Source organism: Lucilia cuprina, chromosome X (genome assembly GCF_022045245.1).
Source record: "Lucilia cuprina isolate Lc7/37 chromosome X, ASM2204524v1, whole genome shotgun sequence".
NCBI lineage: Eukaryota > Metazoa > Arthropoda > Insecta > Diptera > Calliphoridae > Lucilia > Lucilia cuprina.
The window spans coordinates 12813100-12834561 of record NC_060949.1 but is presented as its reverse complement, the minus strand read 5'-3'; the positions used below and the strand labels follow the sequence as shown (position 1 = coordinate 12834561).

General features: G+C 28.6%; 1 protein-coding gene across 5 annotated transcripts in view; it reads left to right on the top strand.

Moving 5' to 3' along the window:
* The first annotated feature begins 417 nt into the window (after positions 1-417).
* Positions 418-21462, top strand: part of LOC111688479 — a 58585-nt gene continuing 37540 nt past the window's right edge. For all 5 annotated transcript variants that reach the window (XM_046956627.1, XM_046956625.1, XM_046956616.1 and 2 more), the window contains exon 1: positions 418-743. In XM_046956627.1, the coding sequence (XP_046812583.1) occupies positions 513-743 (231 nt within the window). In that variant the 5' untranslated portion in view covers positions 418-512. The remainder of the gene's footprint in view (positions 744-21462) is intronic.

Genomic DNA, 21462 nt, shown 5'->3' with positions numbered 1-21462 from the left:
TTATAGGGCCTCATTTGACCCTAGCCCTTCTAAAACGCCCCCATCAAAATTTTACTTAAATATCCACAGTTTTATTAAACAGTAAATGGCTTTAGTATATCTGAGGCAAGGTACTTAAACTTAAATGCTTTATTATGAATACTAAATCACATTTTATTCGTATACAGGTATAAAAATCTAAAGAAATATGAGTCAAATATAAACCAAATAGTTTAAATAAGTTTTATAGGGCATTAAGTAAAGTGTAAAATTATCGCTTATGTCTTTTTAGGGGATTTTAACAAAATTTCAGAGAAACCACAAATTCTAACCCCTATGTTCATAAATGCATAATAAATGTGCATAATAAACCTAAAATAATTCTGTATATTTAAAGTGTATTAAATTTTTTTTGACTAATTTCACATTTTCATTTTAACTTTTAGGACAATTTAAATAATACAATTAAGGACATTATATCAAGTATTGATAGTAATATTCAAGCAGAAGAAAATTTTGCCCATCTTAAAGAAATGGAATTGGAATTACTTAAAAGGCAACAAGAATTGGCTAAAGAAATTGAACAGCAGAAATTGTTGGCCCAAAAATTAGCTAATGAGAATGAAACAAAACAACAACTTAATAAAAACTTTGCACAACAAGAATCCTATCAACCCACTACAAATGTTTCAAAATATGAAACATTTGAGGAAAAACAGGATGAAAATGTATACACAAGAAAATCGGAAAAAATTGAAACCAGGGTGAGTAAATACAATTTTAAAGAAACTTTTATTTGTAATAAAGCAGTCAATTCATATTTATTCGACTGAATATAATACTAAATATTGAATGTGGAAATTGTATATTATATATTTGAAAAAATGCAATAATGCAGTATATATTTTAACACTGGCACTGCACTTAAACAAATTTTTCAAATATATGTATATATGTCGTTTTAAACTTTACAGATAACGTATTTACATTAGTAAAAATTATTATTAAACTATTATTATTAAACTATAAGTAAGCAATACTCCTTTTTGCAATAATACATGCATACGTACTTTATATGATATTAGTTATTATGGGAGTTTCATCGGGACGAATTGTTTAAATACAATAGTCAAATTCTGAAAATTTACAACTATTATAACTAAATTATTTTAGACATTTGTTGACTAAACTGACCTTTTGCATAATGGATTTACTTAAATTACTGCAAAAAAATGTTACTATTTCATTTTAAGATTTGGTAAAAAAACACAGCACTTATAAATTGAAAGGGAAAACAACTTATTTGACGGGAATATTTAACACGTCAGACTCTTTTCACGTTTTTTATAATTTATTGATAACGCAAACATTAAAAAAATCAAAATCCAGAGACCAAAGTAAGTATGTTATGATTTCTCAAAGTGGAATGAAAATATGTAAAGCCTTTGGAATCAGCGCAGCTCTGCACAGTGGTATAGGAAAAAAAAAGAGGGAAATAATTCGGTAACTTCTAAACGGTTAATCCGATTTTAATGAAATTTGGTATGCACAAAGAGGAGGTGTTGTCGAGTTTAGGTTTTGAATTTGGACCTTATAGGCCAACCAGGGGCCCGGCGGGGGGTCCTCAAATTAGGACACCTCGGCTATGTTAAATTTTTAAAACGATCTTATTTCTTCATTTGAGTTCCGATTTAAAAAAAATTTCGTATATAGAATCTCCTCGTCGAGCACTATAAAAAATGTCGTCATAGCTGTAAATTATCTCTTATAGTTTATGAGATATTCGCATTTGAAAATTAAAATTTTAAAATTTTTACCGTTCTTACTTTAGTTTTTTGATAATAGCGGGTCCAAATATTCCCGATTTTCGCCATTTCTTTTTTTATTCGCTTAACAACAAGTTTATATATCAAGCAGTGAAAGAATTATGTAAAAATCATGACTGAGTCCAAAGTTATAGGCATTTTAATTTAAAAAATTAAAAAAAGGCGATTTTTTGCCATTTTTTTGGGAAAAAAGTATCTTTTTCTTTTTAAGTTATCTAAAAAGTTTCTAAGAAGATGTATATAGAATTTATACTTTTTGAAAAGCTGACTTTACATAAAATACGATAAATGAAACAAAACCTAAAAATTTTTGATACCGAGGGGACCAGGTCCATCCAAAAAACCCTATTTTTTTATAGAAAATTCAATTTTGAGCAAAAATTCTCAAATCGCATAGTCGATATCAAATTATAGTGACCTGTTTTATATGACCCAATATGTTCTTAATCATTTTGTAACGGGTTTCGATAACCCCGCCCCTGGTATGGATATAATAGGCAAAAAACCAAAAAATCCCATTTTTGGGATTTTTAAAACTTTTTTGGGAATTCCGGGATTTCTAATAAGAAAATTCGAACTTTTTATTTAATTTTAGATTTTGAGTAAAAAAATCTACCTAACTGTAAAATTTCATCAAAAAATATTCATAAATAAATTTTTATTGCAATTTGAAAAATTTGTATCTTCGCAAAAACTGAATAAAAAACATTTTTTAATTCCGCGAATTTTTTAATTTTCAAAAATTATATACAGTTTTGAAAAATAGACAAAATTACCTTTCCATTGATATATAACATGCCTACCTAATGTTTTTTAAGTGACAAATTAATTAGGGAAAACTCAACATCTTTTAGAAAATTTACCTAGCACTATTATTTTCATCCATAACGTTAACTCTTAAATTTGTTACATATATTAAAAAATTTTCAGGTATTATTTTTTAAACTGTAATGATTTTTACCCCTATAGGTCACTTTAATAGGTAGCTTATTAAAGTGACCTATTGAGGAAAAATTCATTACATAAGGATACGTTAGACATATTAGGTAGAATATCATAACCCTTTAAAAAATAATTTAATTTAAGTACCTGTAATTAATATATAAGACAGGTTTATATCTGTTTGTAATTATTTGTAATTTTCTAACCATGGCGATCGTACTAAAAAAAAATGATTTGTGCTCCATTTTATTTGAACACTCTTCAGCTCCTTTTCAAGATAAAGTGAACTTCTTATTGAAATATATTGAAACTGCACATAAAAAATAAAGTGGATAAAACTGATATATGTAAAATTGAAAATTTTATAAAATCAGTTGATATAAAACTGAAGAGTGTTCGGTATTCCATTGCTAAATTTCGATCGAAATTTTCTGATTGGCTGGATGAATGTGTAGAAGTTGCTATTTGCGTATCAACTGTTGGTGCTCCCTGTAAGCAGTATGAGGATTTGAGCTCAAAATCTAAGAGGAAAAGGTTATCAACTTTACTAGAAACCTTATCTAACGAAGAAGTTTCGGACACTTTTAAAGCAATGTTAAGAAAAGAAAAACAGCCTTTGGATGCCATAAAAATTGCAAATATTCTTCCAACCGCATCACCAAGACGACTGAAAAGAATTGTAAAGAGTATACCCACACCATCATCTGATACAACGTTCACTGAGGAAGAAGCTATTGCGCTTATGTTGCAGCTGGGATTAAGTCGTGATAACTACATAACGTTAAGAAAGGCGCTATCTGAAAAAGGAGTGGATGTTTTACCATCATATGACAAAATAAATGAAAAGAAGAAAAGCATTATACCACCTCCTATTGAAATAACTGATCGGAAGGCTGTTATTGGACTCGGCGCTCTACTCGAAAATACTGCTTTAAGGATTGCTTCTGACTTTTCTTCAGACCAACTAAAAAAATAAATTCTTGTGATCTTCAACTCATTTGTAAGTGGGGATGTGATGGATTATCAGCACTCTCGGAATATAAACAAATCAACACAAGTGAATCATCTTCCGAGTATAAAAGTGTATTTATGGCATCGCTAGTTCCATTAAGAATTCGAAAGTATGCTGACAGCGATTCTCCATCAACCAGTTTCGATGATATTTGGAAGAATTCGACTCCAGGATCCAAAGCTTTTTGTAGGCCAATAAGCTTTGAGTATATAAAGGAATCCAAAACAACAACGCAAGATTTGATAAATCGTATTGAAGCAGAAATTAAAAACTTGGAACCTATAACAATCGAAATAGAAAATTATTCGTTTAACATGTCCTATGATTTAAAACTTACAATGATTGATGGGAAAGTTGGAAATGCCATTACAGGAACATCATCTACTTGGTACTGCTACATATGTGGTGATAAAAAATCAGAATTTTCGAATATTTCCAAGCAAAGATCAATAAATGAGGAAACATTACAATTTGGAATATCCCCCCTACATGCTCGCATACGATTTCTGGAACATTTTCTACATTTAGCATATGATTTAAAGTACAGAAGCATACCGGAAAATGCAAACAAAAGTGCAAATAACAATAAGGAGTTAATGGAAATGAGAGCCAGTGAGAAACGAAGAATTCAAGAGGAATTTAAAAAGCGGATGGGATTAAATATTGATAAACCACTCACAGGATATGGAAGCACAAACGATGGTAATACCGCTAGACGTTTTTTTAAACATTTTGAAACTACTTCCGAAATAACCGGAATTAGTATGGATTTACTGCAAAAGGTCAATATTATTCTAATGGCGATAAATAGCATAAATAAAAATTTGGAGAGTATTCTACAAAAGTTTCTAAATTACTTTTGGAATTATATCCCTGGAAAGAAATGACACCTACAGTTCACAAGATATTATGTCATGGAAAGGTCATCATAAAACATAATATTCTGCCTTTAGGAGAGCTTACAGAAGAACCCCAAGAATCGAGGAATAGAGACTTTAAGCATATTCATCAGTTTAGCTCAAGGAAGTGTTCTAGGCAGTCTCAAAATGAAGATATTTTTAATAATCTGATTCTATCTTCTGATCCTGTTTTATCTACTATAAGGAAACGTTGGATTTGCTACAAAACGTTAGCATTTGAAAATATTCATGAATTTAAAGATTTACTTTATCTTTTAGATATGGACTACTGTGATACCGATTATTTTGCAAAATTATATTAATTTATAAAAAAAAATAAATAAAGACTATTTTTATATAAAATAAATACTTGTTAATTTTTTTTAGGGATAAAGAATAAAAGATTAATCGTAAAAAGTGGCTGTAAAAATTCATAAAAATTTAGGTAGTAAAACATGCCTAACAAATGTATGGATAAATAATAGTACTAGATAAATTCTCTAAAAGATGTTGAGTTTTCCCTAATTAATTTGTCACTTAAAAAACATTAGGTAGGCATGTTATATATCAATGGAAAGGTAATTTTGTCTATTTTTCAAAACTGTATATAATTTTTGAAAATTAAAAAATTCGCGGAATACTTTTTAAAAAAAAATTAAAAAATGTTTTTTATTCAGTTTTTGCGAAGATACAAATTTTTCAAATTGCAATAAAAATTTTATTTATGAATATTTTTTGATGAAATTTTACAGTTAGGTAGATTTTTTTACTCAAAATCCAAAATTAAATAAAAATTTCGAATTTTCTTATTAGAAATCCCGGAATTCCCAAAAAAGTTTTAAAAAATCCCAAAAATGGGATTTTTTGGTTTTTTGCCTATTATATCCATACCAGGGGCGGGGTTATCGAAACCCGTTACAAAATGATTAAGAACATATTGGGTCATATAAAACAGGTCACTATAATTTGATATCGACTATGCGATTTGAGAATTTTTTATATAAAAAATAGGGTTTTTTTTGGATGGATCTGGTCCCCTCGGTATAAAAAATTTTTAGGTTTTGTTTCATTTATCGTATTTTATGTAAAGTCAGCTTTTCAAAAAGTATAAATTCTATATACATCTTCTTAGAAACTTTTTAGATAACTTAAAAATAAAAAGATACTTTTTTCCCAAAAAAATGGCAAAAAATCGCCTTTTTTTAATTTTTTAAATTAAAATGCCTATAACTTTGGACTCAGTCATGATTTTTACATAATTCTTTCACTGCTTGATATATAAACTTGTTGTTAAGCGAATAAAAAAAGAAATGGCGAAAATCGGGAATATTTGGACCCGCTATTATCAAAAAACTAAAGTAAGAACGGTAAAAATTTTAAAATTTTAATTTTCAAATGCGAATATCTCATAAACTATAAGAGATAATTTACTGCTATGACAACATTTTTGATAGTGCTCGATGAGGAGATTCTATATACAAAATTTTTTTTAAATCGGAACTCAAATGAAGAAATAAGATCGTTTTAAAAATTTAACATAGCCCAGGTGTCCTAATTTGAGGACCCCCCGCCAAGCCCCTGGTTGGCCTATAAGGTCCAAATTCAAAACCTAAACTCGACAACACCTCCTTTTTGTGCATACCAAATTTCATTAAAATCGGATTAACCGTTTAGAAGTTACCGAATTATTTCCCTCTATACCACTGTGCTCTGTTATTTACTAAAGTGTACTTTGATCTCTAGTTTAAAAAAAATTTTAATGGTGGCTAAAAAAGGTTGAAAAAATCGTTAGGATTAATTGATTTAATTAAAATGGTAAGCTTTGCAATTTTATTTTAGATGTCAGAATAATCCCGCTCTTTATCTAGAAATTTCCTAATTAATAAAAAAAACTTTCACGATTCATTAATTTGACAACTGTATATATGTATATTTCTTATTTTTATTAACCATTCGGCACTTTTAGTGTAATACATATAACCAATATTTTAACAGCTACATTACTAATTTCTTTATTTATACACTTTTCTCAGCATTGCTAATAAATTTATGTTCTGATATGGCAAATATAAATATCATGGGTCAAAAATATGCAAATTAATGTTTTATCTTTTGCATGGGGTGAATATAGCACCGGTTTGCATATCTTATATTTAAAAAATATTTAATTAAAAATCAAAAATTAATTAATTATATTATTTTTTATTAACAAATAATGTATGTTTTTATTAAAAATGTTTTTAGTTTTCTTTATATTTAATATTAGTGTTTTTATATTAAAAGGTTTTTCTATTGTTATAAAACTTATATAATAAAAAAATATGAACTACTGGCTCTATATTATTTTATATTATTAAATTAATTCCTACAGCAGATTGTAAAAAAATATATATTTCACGGGAAGTTTAAATTTATTTAGTCAGCACAATTACAATTACTATACACTAATAGTATTGCCCTCACTAGTGATTTCAAACTTGTAAATAAATAGCTGAAGTTCTACACTACGCGTTTTACGTTTTTTGGCATTCTACGCGTGAGTCAAAAAAAGTAGATTCCATGATGTATTTGTATGATGCAAGTTCATGTACAAAAGCGTCACAATCGGCGCACGAACAGGCTACCCGATTTCTTTTAATGTGTGTTTATTAATTTTAATACATTAAAATTAGTTTAATGGTAAAAAAAATAAATAAAAGCTAAAAAACGCGATGTTTTTTATATGTAACTTGAAACGTAGAATGCGAAGAAAGTATGAAAAGCACGCAATGCGTTGACGGCAAGACGCGTAGAGTGGACCACCAGCTTTATGCTGGTCTACATCACACATTCAATGCTATTTCGCATTCTACGCATCTTTCAAAAAGTAGAATCAATGAGCACAATTTATATAATTTTAATGTATATGTGTCAATTTAAGGGCACTTTACACGATCACACTTTACGTACGTAAAGTTTGATATTTTTTGTGTTTACTCAATTGGTATAAAACAATAACAAAGTAAGATGACACAACTCTTCCACTTATTTTGTATGTGTTTAATTTTATTCCTGTAAAATTGTCCATCCGTATTTTCGCTCAATGTGTGATTCGTCATCTTCTACAAAATTTTTGACAGATCATATTACTAGTGTGCTCGTGTAAAGGGGAATTTGATGGTGAAATAATAAATTAATTGACAGCTTAATTACAATTGTAACCGCAAAGACCACGTTTTGGATAGCGAAACATGGTGAAAAAATGCGTATTATAACAACCCGGTATTTGCAAGATGTGAGGATCGCCAGATAATAAAAGTATAAAGGTAGAAGTACACAGCACAAGTTACATACTGTAGTAACGCGTCTACCGCAAAAAGTTCAACAATTTTCACTTTTTGACTCGTCGACAGCTGATCAGTGTTGTATTTTGTTTTGTGTAGAATAAAAATATACTAATATGAAATAAATTTCATCAATAATAAAAGAAAATATTAAAAATCTAAACAAAATCTGCAGCTTATAAAGCGTGAAAAGTTGGAAAAGCATAAAACACGCTGCCGCTTCAACGTGTGTTGTATACTTCTACCTTAATAGAATCTATCTCAACCACAAAGTCGAAAACCGCAAGACGATAATACACCGTACAAAATACATGAAAACTTATTGTCGACAGCGGTTGTGGTTCCAATTGTAATCAAGCTGTAATGCTGTTAAAAACGCAAAGTTATTTATCTATAAATAAAACTAAATTTCACACTTCAAAATCGTCGCAACTTGAAGTGTCGAATACGAAGAATGTTTAAAAATTACGTAGTACTCTGACGCAAAAAGACATAATGTGGACCTCCAGCATTAGATAAAATAACTGTGATATTTTCCTGAAAAAAACAAAAATTAAATGATAAATATTTGCCACATCTGTTCTTAATTTAAATAACATTAAATATAAGTTATGTTTTATTATTTTATACTTACTTATTTAATATTTAAGTCAGATTCCGTATTTGTAAAGTAACTGCTTTTGAATATGTAATATTAGCCAAAAAATAAAAATATCTTTTATATGGGCAATTTCGTGTTAAGTGACCCAACTTAAAAAATCGGTAAAGAATTGCGGACATAGGGGAGGTCAGAGTTGGACATATTGTATTATATTTCCATTAAGGACTAATAGTCCCTTAATGGAATGCGAGTAAGATATACATATTAACATATATCAAATAATTTTTTTACTCAAATTTAAGATTCCAATAGTACTAACCTTAGTGCAAATTTCATCAAATTCAATTTTTTAAGTTGTCACTTGAAACAAAATTGCCAAGATATGTATTTATATAGTACACATGTATGTAACTAAATGGTGACCATAATTTATAAATCATAATTCGTACTGATAGAATAAATCATATTTTATATTTATTACAATTTTAATATAAGTTTTGTTATATTAATAAAGTAGCCACATTTCTTGTTGTACAACAACTTCTACAAAATCCGCATGCACTTTCTGATTGTGTCGAAATCACACTAGTTTTGTTTACAAAAATTAACAAAAAACTACAATGTGAAAGAAACATAAATAAACAAATTTAATTTGTAAATATAAAATATGTACTAGCTATACCCATATATTTAGTTCACACAGGAAGGTAACTGGTTTAGTAGGTGAAATATGTCTTTCAGGGTTAGTAAGGCAGCACAAGAGCCTAATGTTGGGCAGATACATAAGATACGTGTTGAGGTTTACTCTTGTTAGCCACAGAATCTGCATAAATTCGTTTAAGAGTTGCTTAGAATGAATTACCACAATGTCCAGTAAGTAATCCCGTTAGTGCTCTGAGATCGCTTTTATTCAGCACTAGTAGCTTTTACGATTTTCCCTTTGAAAGTGTAATGAAACGTTTTGTCTGTCTGAAACCGGCATTGCTTCCCAATACGAGTAAATTTTCACCCAGTAGTCACATTTACCTTTGGCACATTCTCGGGGAATGCCAAAGAAGGGCTCAGATCCGATTTGTTTGGTAGGTAGTCTGCACTAATCGTCTTCTGCAGTGGTACAGTGTGTAGAACATTCGAAAAATTTTTCAAAAGGTCAATTTGGATTTTAATGTAACCTTTGCAAAGTTTTAATAATCTAATAGTTTCTCAAATATGTTCCAATAAAAATCATCATCATATGACAGGTTCTAAGACCCCTTTTTGAAAAACGAATTTTGATTTTAGGGAGTACCCGCCCCTAAAATCAAGTCCGCTAATTTAATGAGTAGTGCCATGCCCCCTTGCTAAAAAGTTTCGAACTTTTTCAGTTATACTAATTTAAGATTTGTTTATATAGGAGATGTCAAGTCCACTGTAGCTAGACTGTCCATTTGTGTTCACATGGATGCCAAAGTTGCTCATCCAAAATTAGGGATTCTAGCTGTTGTGACTTTAAATACTTATTTTGTATGTGGACGTGGCACCTTGCCTTCTTGAGTTTCGAAAACAAAAGGTAGCCTATAGTTTCTTGTAGACATATCAGAAGCAACTGTGAAAATTTCGAGAAAATCGGTTCACCAATTTTATTAATAGTTTCGAATTTTTGTATATTTTATTCACATAACTAAAATATAAGACATAAGATTTCTTTTATTAATTCATAACAAAAATCTGACATTTTCCCTAAAATATTCAGACAAATATTTAAGTTTTTTCGTGCAAAATTTTAAGAATCTAGTTCTATTAGTTTACTAGATAAACGAATTTTTGTATATTTTATTCATATGGCAGGTGCAACGCGCTCTGCAAGTCCGCCAACTGTTTTTCCTTAAATAATCATATAACCAAGATAAACGAATTTTTGTATATTTTCTTTATATGGAAGGTGCTACTATGGCCATTCCTCTCATTTTGTCCAAAAATATTCCAATGGATGTCAAAGTTACCCATACAAAACTTGAGGACTCTAGGTATTGCAGTTTCTGAGATATGCTAATTTTAAAACTTATTTTGAAAGTGCGCGTGGCACTTAGCCCAGTAAAAAGCAGCTGATAGTAAATAAATTTAAAAATATTGCAAGTTTTTGATTCTTTTTAGTTTTTGACTACAGAACAAAAATAAATCAACTGCCAAAAATACAACAAAAGTGATACCAAAAAACAGCTTAAATTACAATTCCTGCCCCTTTTGTACTTCCCTTTTTTCTTTACCATATTCGCCTACAAACTAGTGTTGTAAGTTAAAAAAAATCATACTCGAATTTATTTAAATGCACAGTCCAAATTGTACATGAAAAATATAAAATACATCAAGTTTTTTAATAAAGAATTTTTTATTAATACAAAAATAATAAATACAGTAAATTATCTCTTATAGTCTAGGAGATATTTGCATTTGAAAATTTTTCTTTTATTCGCTTAACAACATGTTTATATATCAAGCAGTGAAAGAATAATGTAAAAATCTTGACTGAGTCCAAAGTTATAGGCATTTTAATTTAAAAAATTAAAAAAGGCGATTTTTTGTCATTTTTTGGGGAAAAAAGGATCTTTTTCTTTTTAAGTAATCTAAAAAGTTTCTAAGAAGATGTATATAGAATTTATACTTTTTGGAAAGCTGACTTTACATTAAATACAATAAATGAAACAAAACCTAAAAATTTTTTATACCGAGGGGACCAGGTCCATCCAAAAAAACCCTATTTTTTATGGAAAATTCAATTTTGAGCAAAAATTATCAAATCGCATAGTCGATATCAAATTATAGTGACCTGTTTTATATGACCCAATATGTTCTTAATCATTTTGTAACGGGTTTCGATAACCCCGCCCCTGGTATGGATATAACTCAAATGAAGAAATAGGATCGTTTTAAAAATTTAACATAGCCGAGGTGTCCTAATTTGAGGACCCCCCGCCGGGCCCCTGGTTGGCCTATAAGGTCCAATTAACCGTTTAGAAGTTACCGAATTATTTCCCTCTTTTTTTTGTCCTATACCACTGTGCGATGCAGTTACTTTTCATTTACGCTTTCCTTTCTAATTCAACCCCAAATTACGAACTTAATAAGATGATTCATCATAAAAAATTTCAGCAGCAAATTTTTATCAAGTATTTATCAAAATCAGCTGTTTTTTTCATTTGTTGGAAGAAAATAAAAAATAAAATTACAACAAAAAGAAACAAAGAACAGAAAACATAATACATAAGAGACCTTCACACGATCACTCTTTACGTACGTAAAGTCTAATGAAAAAGTAAAATTAAATTTCATGCGTATGACAAAAAAGAGAATAAAAGTCGTATGATTTATCAGCTATGTCACATATTTCGATCGGAATTGTTTTATTTCCGTTTTATTATTCCGATCTATTTTGTTTTAGCTTTTCCAAATATATAATAAAACAAGTAAGAGTGCTATGTCGAATCTTATATATCCTTCACCATAGTATATTTTAAACATCTTTTATAAATTTTAAATTTTTTCCCGACTAAACGAAATAAAACACAAAATACACAAGGCATCTAAACCAACAGACATCTAAACATACATAACGAAAAACACAGAAAAACAAAAATAACAACGCAAAGACGCCAACAGCATCCAAACCATAGAAAAACAAGTAAGATTCGGCTGTGCCGAATCTTATATACCCTTCACCATAGTGGATTTTAAACATAATTGATCTTACAGTCAATGTTGCCACAACAAACGTTTTTTTCTAACCAAAATCCGAATAAAAAATAACCAAATTAAGAAAAAAGTAAACAATATTATTTTTATTTGTTTACATTTGGACATTGAAATAACAAATTCATTTTCTGAAGTGGAAATTGTAACTATATTAAATTTCGTCGCTAAACTGCTATTATGAAGACAGTTATGAGCGTTAAAGTAACTTTCTGTAGGGGATCTTATATGAGACGTATGGTGAATGGTGGACTAATTCTCATAAAATCTGACAGAGATATTTTAGTTCCTTTAAAACTTAATTACGTTGAATTTTGTTGCTATATTGCAGTACATTGTGAGCTTTAAAGTCATTTTCTGAGGAGACTTTTTATGAGGGATAGAGTCAATTATATACCGATCCTCATAAACTTTGACAAAAATACATTTCCAAAAAACTTTTGAATTTCATCGATATACATACTTTTTTAAGCCATAAAGTAATTCTCTGAATAGGGCATAATATGGGGACAAGGTGCAATTGTTGACCGATATTTCGCAAGCAAACTGGGTCAACTAAAAAAATTTTGACAAAATATTTCAGTTTTACATTCATAACTTCAGCAATATTTGTAAACGTAATCTATCCAAATTATCCGACAAATTGACCAAAATTTAGAATTTAAGACGGTAAAATAAAAACAAGTATACAACATCATCTAGAAAATGTAAATAAAGAACTAAAAGTCATGGTGAGATATTTAGTAGAAGTCAAAGGTCATGAGTATGAAATCTTTACGTATATCTCGATTATTGTTCGTCGTACGAGATTAGATGTTATTACAACTTTTGTAGACAATACAATTTAATTTTCCTTAGCTGTGTTACTTAAAATATCAGTTTATTAATACTTTAAAGATATTGTGATACTATTCTTACATCAATTAGCAGAAAATACTTTATTAATTATTTTATCTTAGAATTTCGTCAAATTAGCACAGTATCTTTTTATGCAAAATTTCAAATAGGTACAGAAGTTGCAATTATACTTTAAATTAAATTTAGAGGACATAATCTACTAAGTACGTAGACTATTCCCACCAAATTCCATAAAAATCGAAATACGAAATATATCCTACTTCGTTTTTTTATATAAGTACCTCGAGTTCTTTGCATAAAAAGTTCCAATAGAAATATTAACGGAAGGACGGACGAGTTTGAATCGACCCAAAAAGCAATTTTAAGTTTATGGATGCACCAAAAGGATAGAGAGGATCAATTATTCACGGTGTTAGATTGGCTAGTGTAAATAAAATAACATTAATGTGTTGTTTTGATTTAAATCAGCTCATTTAATATGTGGAAAATGTAAAGGTCCTTTTGCTAAATCCTAAACCAATTAAGATATCGAAAAGTACCTTTGTGCACATAAGTATAACCAGTAGATGTATAAATTGCAGTAATAAAAAAATTTCGAATAGTAAAAAAAATCCACATATTACCAAAATTCAAAACAGGGACGATATGTTTATTTACATAGTTGATTTAAAACTAAAAGAGTTTTTTTATTTTTAGAATAAAAGCAAACAGCATTTAGTTCAATTGTTTGCAAAAAATAACCAAAACGAAAAAATAATTCACATATACACATGCAAAATAAAAATAACCAATTTTGGTTAATAATAACCAAAGTGGCAACGCTGCTTACAGTCTAGTTAATAAAAACATTGCAAAAAATTTGAGTCGATTTAAGCCGAATGTTTCGGCGGCGGCTCAAGCAACTAAATATAATTCGGCGGCGGCTAAGCTCCGACTTGAAGCCGGTCGGCTTCGACCTCTGATTCATTGCTGGTAAACATTGACGAGACGTAGATTTTGTTTTTGTTTATCGTAAAAAAAATTATTTTAAAAAGCACTTGGAAAAAATTTGTGTTAGTTTTAAATTTCAAACTTACATTATTCGCATAAAAATTGTTGTACAATAACTCACAATCTACTCTTATATAATTGAAAACGTTTTAAATACTTTTTTCTATTCATTAAAAAATATATTTGCAAAACAAAAGGGGAAATTATTTTATTCTAACAAAAAATGCAAATCATATTTTTTTGCTGTGTATTTTTTTTGTATGTTTGGATTCCAAACATACAAAAAAATACACAGCTGAATAAAACCAAATTCATCTACACACACACACGTGTACATCTTTTTCTATATAGAGTGTTGTTGTTGCTTTTATAACAAATTTTTGATGAAATTTTCAGAGGTTGTCTCGGATTTTTGCTCATATCTCCGTTATTTACCGACCGATTTTGCTGATTTTAAATAGCGATCTTCTCGAAAGCATATCTAATAGAATTATTGAAGATTCGGATCTCGCCGATATCTGGGGTCCTCTAAAAACTGATTTCAACAGACAGACGGACATGGCTTAATCGACTCCGCTATCTATAAGGATCAAGAATATATATACTTTATAGGGTCGGAAAATTATATTATAGAAATTACAAACGGAATGACAAACTTATATATACCCTTCTCACGAAGGTGAAGGGTATAATTATATCGATATTTTTCAAATTTATTCTGTTTAGCTTATAAAAACCAAGATCGTATTTTAGTAAAGGTTTTTGTTATTGAAACTTTAAAAAAACATTAATTAATTTCAATTCCGCTTTATAAACTGAAAGTGTTTTCATTCCGAAAGAATTTTGAATTTATTTTTCTTAAGAAGCAAAAATACGGAATTATTTCCACTTTCGATCGAATTCTGTGACAGTCCTATATATTTTGTGTTTTCACGATTTCACGTAAATGGATTTTTTTTAATTATTTAAAAATATCAAGAGAGCATAACGACCAGTGTTGCCATTTCGGAGCCTTTTAGCTTCGTATAACCGGAGATTTTTTAAAAATACCCGGAAAAATAAAACGGGTATATATAGTGCTTTCTGCAATTTCTCACGGTGCTTTTATAAAAAAAATATAATTTTTTTTAAATTCATCTGAATTTTTTACAACTTCTTTTAATAAAAAAATATAATTTTTTTTTAAATTCATCTGAATTTTTTACAACTTCTTTTAATACTTTTACAACTTATTTTCATACTTTTCCCTCAACCATAAAAAAGTTTATCCCCTATTATCGTTTACGACATTAATTTTAATTAGTTCTCGCTAGAAATAAGTTGTGTAATTCAATTATCAAGTTGGCTTTGACTTGTGTTAAATATACATTTAACTTTGAGTAGGCATTGCAAACGTATTGTATTTTTGCAAATTTCAATGGACTATACTACTTTCAAAAACAAATTTCTATTTGTAATAGTACATAGTAATCTCTAAACCTATTGAATAACAATTTACTTTTGTAAATTGATTTCTACAGTCAGTATTGTTCTCAACAGGGTTACTATCAGGAATAAATAAAATACTTTCCTCATTGTCTTTATTATCCAATTAAATTTCTTCTGTTGGATTATCGAGATTTTAATAAAATAAAATAAGAAAATCTAATATTTAATTTGAAAAATATTCATGTGTATTAAGGATAGTTAAAAACACAAAATACTTGTAATGAATACTTCACAATACTAAGGTAAAACATGATAAAAACTTCATTCATACGTAAATAAACCCAAAATTCTTATAACAAACCGCTATTCGTACTACCGAATAGAAAAATTTGGCCTCTATTCGTACTATAGAGCAATGTTTACTTTTACTAATATATTAGTCAGCATTTGTCGCAAAATACACATTTTTATCACTCGTCATACTAAAAATATTTAAACTTTTTCAGATTTAAATAACATTGCTACTAAATATTGCCGTTCTGTTTTTATGTTTAACTAGAAAAATTGCGACGTTACACAGCAATTTCTAGCAGCACGAATCAACAGTAATAATCTCTTGTTTGTTGTACAAGAAAAAAATATATTTTTGTGTTATAGCAGCGCACATACATGTTATTGGGGTAAAATTATAATAATTCTAAGTCGAAAGGGAAAAACTCTTCAGCAAGCCGGCGATAATATATAGAATTGCCGCCTGAATATTCGCAATATTTGCATAAGCATGCTATATATTTGTGTATAGTTTTACAATTTAAAGATTAATTAAGGATAATTATTTTTCGCAACATATAAAATAGTTTGTAAAATATACATAGTGGTACCTCCCATACTATTAGAGTCAGAATCTTCTAATTTTGAGGAAAAACATTAACTTCATTATGAACATTGGGAAAAAATGGGCAGACTTTTTTAGGGGGCTTGGAACCTCAATTCGAATTAAATAAATATGTATATGTTATTGAAAATATGGCTACCCCATAAAACCCAACTCAAATTAAAAGCGTGTTTATTATTTTGTTCTAATAAATAAACATTTTTGAGCAATGTAGTTGTAAGATAATATTGTTATACTTCTAACAATTGTATAACCTAATGATAGTTTTAAATATTTTTTTGTAGAAATTAATAAATTTATAATCACCTTGTATCAAACAGAGTGAACACACATAATTAAAATATTTTTTGTTGAATTCTAATGAGCTTACTTTACAAATCATTCAAATCACACTGCTAAAATGTAGAAGATTATTATATAATTTTTTTTGAAGAAATGTAGTTAATATTATTTTGTAATACATTAAGGAAAAAAACAAACAAATATCATGTTAGTATTTATCTGTATTCTATCATACAGAAATTATGAGAATATTTAAACTATATTTTAATAATTAATATGTCAATCAGTACAAGATATTATAGGTCGAATATTAACGATATATGGATGATAATAAATATACATATTAATTTCGACATACATATATACATGCGTACAAATGTGAAGTGTAATACTGAATTTAAGCTCATGAAATGTCATAAAACTGTCAGTGTATTATTGCTGCATCAATATTGCCAAAAAAAATAATAAATAAAACTGCAACTGGCAGTAGCAAAACCAAAATAAAGTTACATTGCTGCTAGGAAAAACAAAACGCAAACAAAAATAACATCAATACTCTCCATATTGGTTTAACAAATTTGAGTGTGCGCTGATAAAGCACAAAAATATACAGTGTCTCTCAGAAGTATTCAAATTTAGGTATAATATGAAAAGAAATGAAATTTAATAACATATTTTGTATGCAAAATTAGTAAATTAATTTGTTAAATTGTCTAGACAGTCCTTAGCTTTGATATCAAGATTTTTAAAACTTTAAAAATTCACGTTTACTTAAATTAATTAACCTTTCTTTTTAAAAAGTCTATAAAATTACTTTACAAAAGTATTGGAATTTTTCCTGTATTTCATGTTTGACCATATTTTACAAAACATAAAAATTAGAATCGAATGGTCTTTTTGCTTAAGATTGTTTTAAGAGGTTACTATCAACCGAATGGATATATTTTTGGACCATCTGGCCCACAATTTTGGGGCATTTGCACCATCTTTTCATATATCATTAAAATTCGATTTTTGACCACATTTGACATTTTTTTCTCTTTTTCCAGAGATAAAACCAAAATTTAATATTGGGATCTAATAGATTCCTTGAGGTGTCTAAAAATAATAATTTTTGTTATAAGGATCAGTTTTTAAACATTCCATGATATAGATAATATTTAAACAGATATCAATATTTTTGAGTTAGACCATAATTATATGGTGGCATTTAGCCTAGAGGTCATTGGTTATAAAAAGAATGATTCCACTATATTGAATGGCGTTTCTTCGAGGCATGCTTTGGAGTTGTACACTTCCACAATATATTAAGCTGATATCTAAAACAATATATAGAAGACATGTTTCCCCGAAAAATTTTGACCCTAGTATTATAAAAATATACTAGGGTTCCAATAAATTGAATTAGCGATACTCCAAGGGGTATATTAAATCCCAATAACAAATTTTGGTTTTATCTCTGGGAAAAAGGCGAAAAAATACAAATTTTGCCAAAAACCGTCATTTTAATGATATTACATAAAAATGCCCCGAAATTGTGGTCCAAAAATATATCCATTCGGTTGATAGTTACCCTTTAAAACAATTTTTAGCAGAAACACATTCGATTCTAATTTTTGTGTTTCGTATAATATAGTCAAATATGAAATACAGAAAAAATTCGTATACTTTTGTGAGGTAATTTTATGGACTTCTTTTAAAAAAGGCTGAATAATTTAAGTAAATGTGAATTTTTTAAGTTTTAAAAAGCGTAATATCAAAGCTAAGGACTGTCTAGACAATTTAACAAATTAATTTATAAATTTTGCATACAAAATATGTTATTAAATTTGGTTTATTTTCATATCATACCTAAATTCGAATACTTATGAGAGACATTATGTGTGTTGACCTGCAATTATGTCTGCCTGCTACTAGAAATTGCAAATACGAGTTGCAATTTTTATATTAATACGAATATATATGACTGCAATTTTTTGTAGCAAAGTGATACAAAAATGATAAAGTTTCATATTTATTTTATAGTCATATACAAGAGAGGTGGTGCTAGTGCTGCATAATTAAAAACTGCTATAGAGTAGAATAGTAATGTAAAAATTTTGCCATTCGTATTATTGGATTTTCTAAATAAAGTGCATTCGTACTACTGAACGTGTATTGTTTTTGTAAAGTTATTTAAAATTATGCATGGTGCATTTTACCCATGTTTTTGGGAATTTTGATCCGTTTTTGACCCACTCACGGTTCTTGGACGAGTTGGCAATACTTATAACGACTGCCAAATTTTACATTCGTATTTTCCAAGGCGAATTCAGATAAGGTGGTGACAGTTCTGCAACAACAACATTTCCCATGTATTTTGTTTTTGTAAATGTCAAAAACCATAAGTACGGCGAATTCATTTGATGAAAAATTTGTCTAAAATGTTTATATTATATTAAAAAGTAAAGATAAAGATATTAAATTTGTATGAAAATATATTCTGAATTGAATAATGTTTGTTTCAAACGAAAAATTCTATTCCGGCAGCTTAATTTGCAAAATTTAAGTAAGTGCCTTAATTTAGGTAAAACTTAATTTTTTGTGAAAAATAAACAAAAAAAGTACATATTCATGAAAATATTATATTACGAATGAATGAATATTTTTTGCGAATGGATAATTCTCCCCCGGCGGAGTAATTTTCAATACTTGGCCATAATGTAGCAGCCGACGGACGGGTAAATACCTCATATGGGTTTTGTTATAGAAAGCGTTCCGGAACAGACTTTTTTTTAGTTAATCTCTTTATCTACACAGTGTATATATAAAACAATATTGCTTAATTTGTTAATATTTAATAGATTTCAAAATTAAGCTATAACGTAAAAGTCAGCTTCCGCCAGCAGGGAAAATACTTCATATGCGTTTCTTAATATTAAGTGTTCGGAAAGAGATTTTGTTTAATTAATCACGTTATCTACACAATTTTAATATAAAATATAAAACAATATTGTGTAATATGTTGACATTTAATAGAAAAAATATTTTTCCCAGATAACATATTTGTATACATACCAATTATGCCATTATTTAAATAAAATAATATTTGTTTACGAGATGCTTGGTATTTTCAGATTTTTTACATAAATAATTCAAAATATTAACGAAGTTTTTCTCTGTTTAACGGGCATTTTTAAATATAAAAATGTAAACAATAACAAACTTTGACAGCTAGAAAAACCAGACGAATTAAGAAAAAAAATGATCAGCTGATATATTAACACCACCTTATATGAATTCTCCTTGGTGGTGGCAGTTCTACAACAACATTTTACAAGTATTTTGTTTTTGAATTTGGTTTATGCAGTTCTGCAACAAAAACATTTGACAAGCATTTTGTTTTTGCATTTGTTTTACATAGATGTCGAAAACCACAAGTACGGCGAATTCATTTGATGAAAATTTTTTGTAAAATATATTAAAAACTAAAATTAAAAATTATATTAAAAACTAAAGATAAAGATATTAAAATTTGTGAGGAAAATATATTCTGAATTGAATAATGGTTGTTCCAAACGAAAAATTCTATTCCGGCAGATAAATTTGCAAAATTTAAGTGAGTGCCTGAAGTTAAGTAAAACTTAATTTTAATTTAATTTAAAATTAATTTAAAATAAACATGAAAAAGTACATATTCATGAAAATATTATATAACGAATGAATGAATGAATGAATATTTGTTGCGAATGGATAATTCTACTCCGGCGGAGTAATTTTCAATATTTGGGCATAATGTAGTTCCGGAACAAACTTTTTTAGTTAATATAACAGTTAGAGTTCTCAAATATTGTCGGAGGCACTTTAGTGTCAATATGATTACATGGGATAAAAAGTGGGCGGACTAGCGTTAGGGGGCGTGGCACCTTCCATATAAATTAAACAAAATAACTTCAACATCCATGTTAACATTTTGGGTAATAAATTGGCGGACTACCCTTGAGGGGAGCGGCACCTTCCATATTAATTAAATGTGGGAGGCCTAGCGTTAGGGGGAGTGGTACCTCCCATATAAATTAAATACACCAATTCGTTTATCTTGGAAACTAATACAGTTAGATTTTTAAAATTTAGCATGAATAACTTTAACATCCATGTAAACATTTTAAGTAATAAATTAGCGGACTACCCATGAGGGGAGTGGCACCTTCCATATTAATTAAATGTGGGAGAACTGGAGTTAGGGGGCGTGGCACCTTCCATATAAATTAAATACAAAAATTCGTTTATATTGGAAACTACTACAGTTAGAATCTTATACAATTCTTAAAATTCTTAAGTTCTTAAAATTTTGCACGAAGAACTTTAATATTCAGAGCAAACTTTCATCTGAGGGGGTTTGCAGCGCCCATATCAATAAAATAGAAAAATTCGTATATCTGAGGAACTGTTAGAGATAAAATCATTAAATTTCCCTTGAAGAATTTTTACATTCATCTGAACATTTAGAGTATAACGAGAGAACTTTTAATGGGGACTATGAATAAAATACAAAATATTGTTTATCTAGGATAATATAGAACTAGTTTCATCAAATTTAGCTTATATATTACATTAATATTCATCTAAACATTTGGAGGATAAAGGGCGGACTTTAATCTAGGGAGCTTGAAGCCCCCACATGAATTAAATAGAAAAAATAGTTATCTAGGAAACTATTAG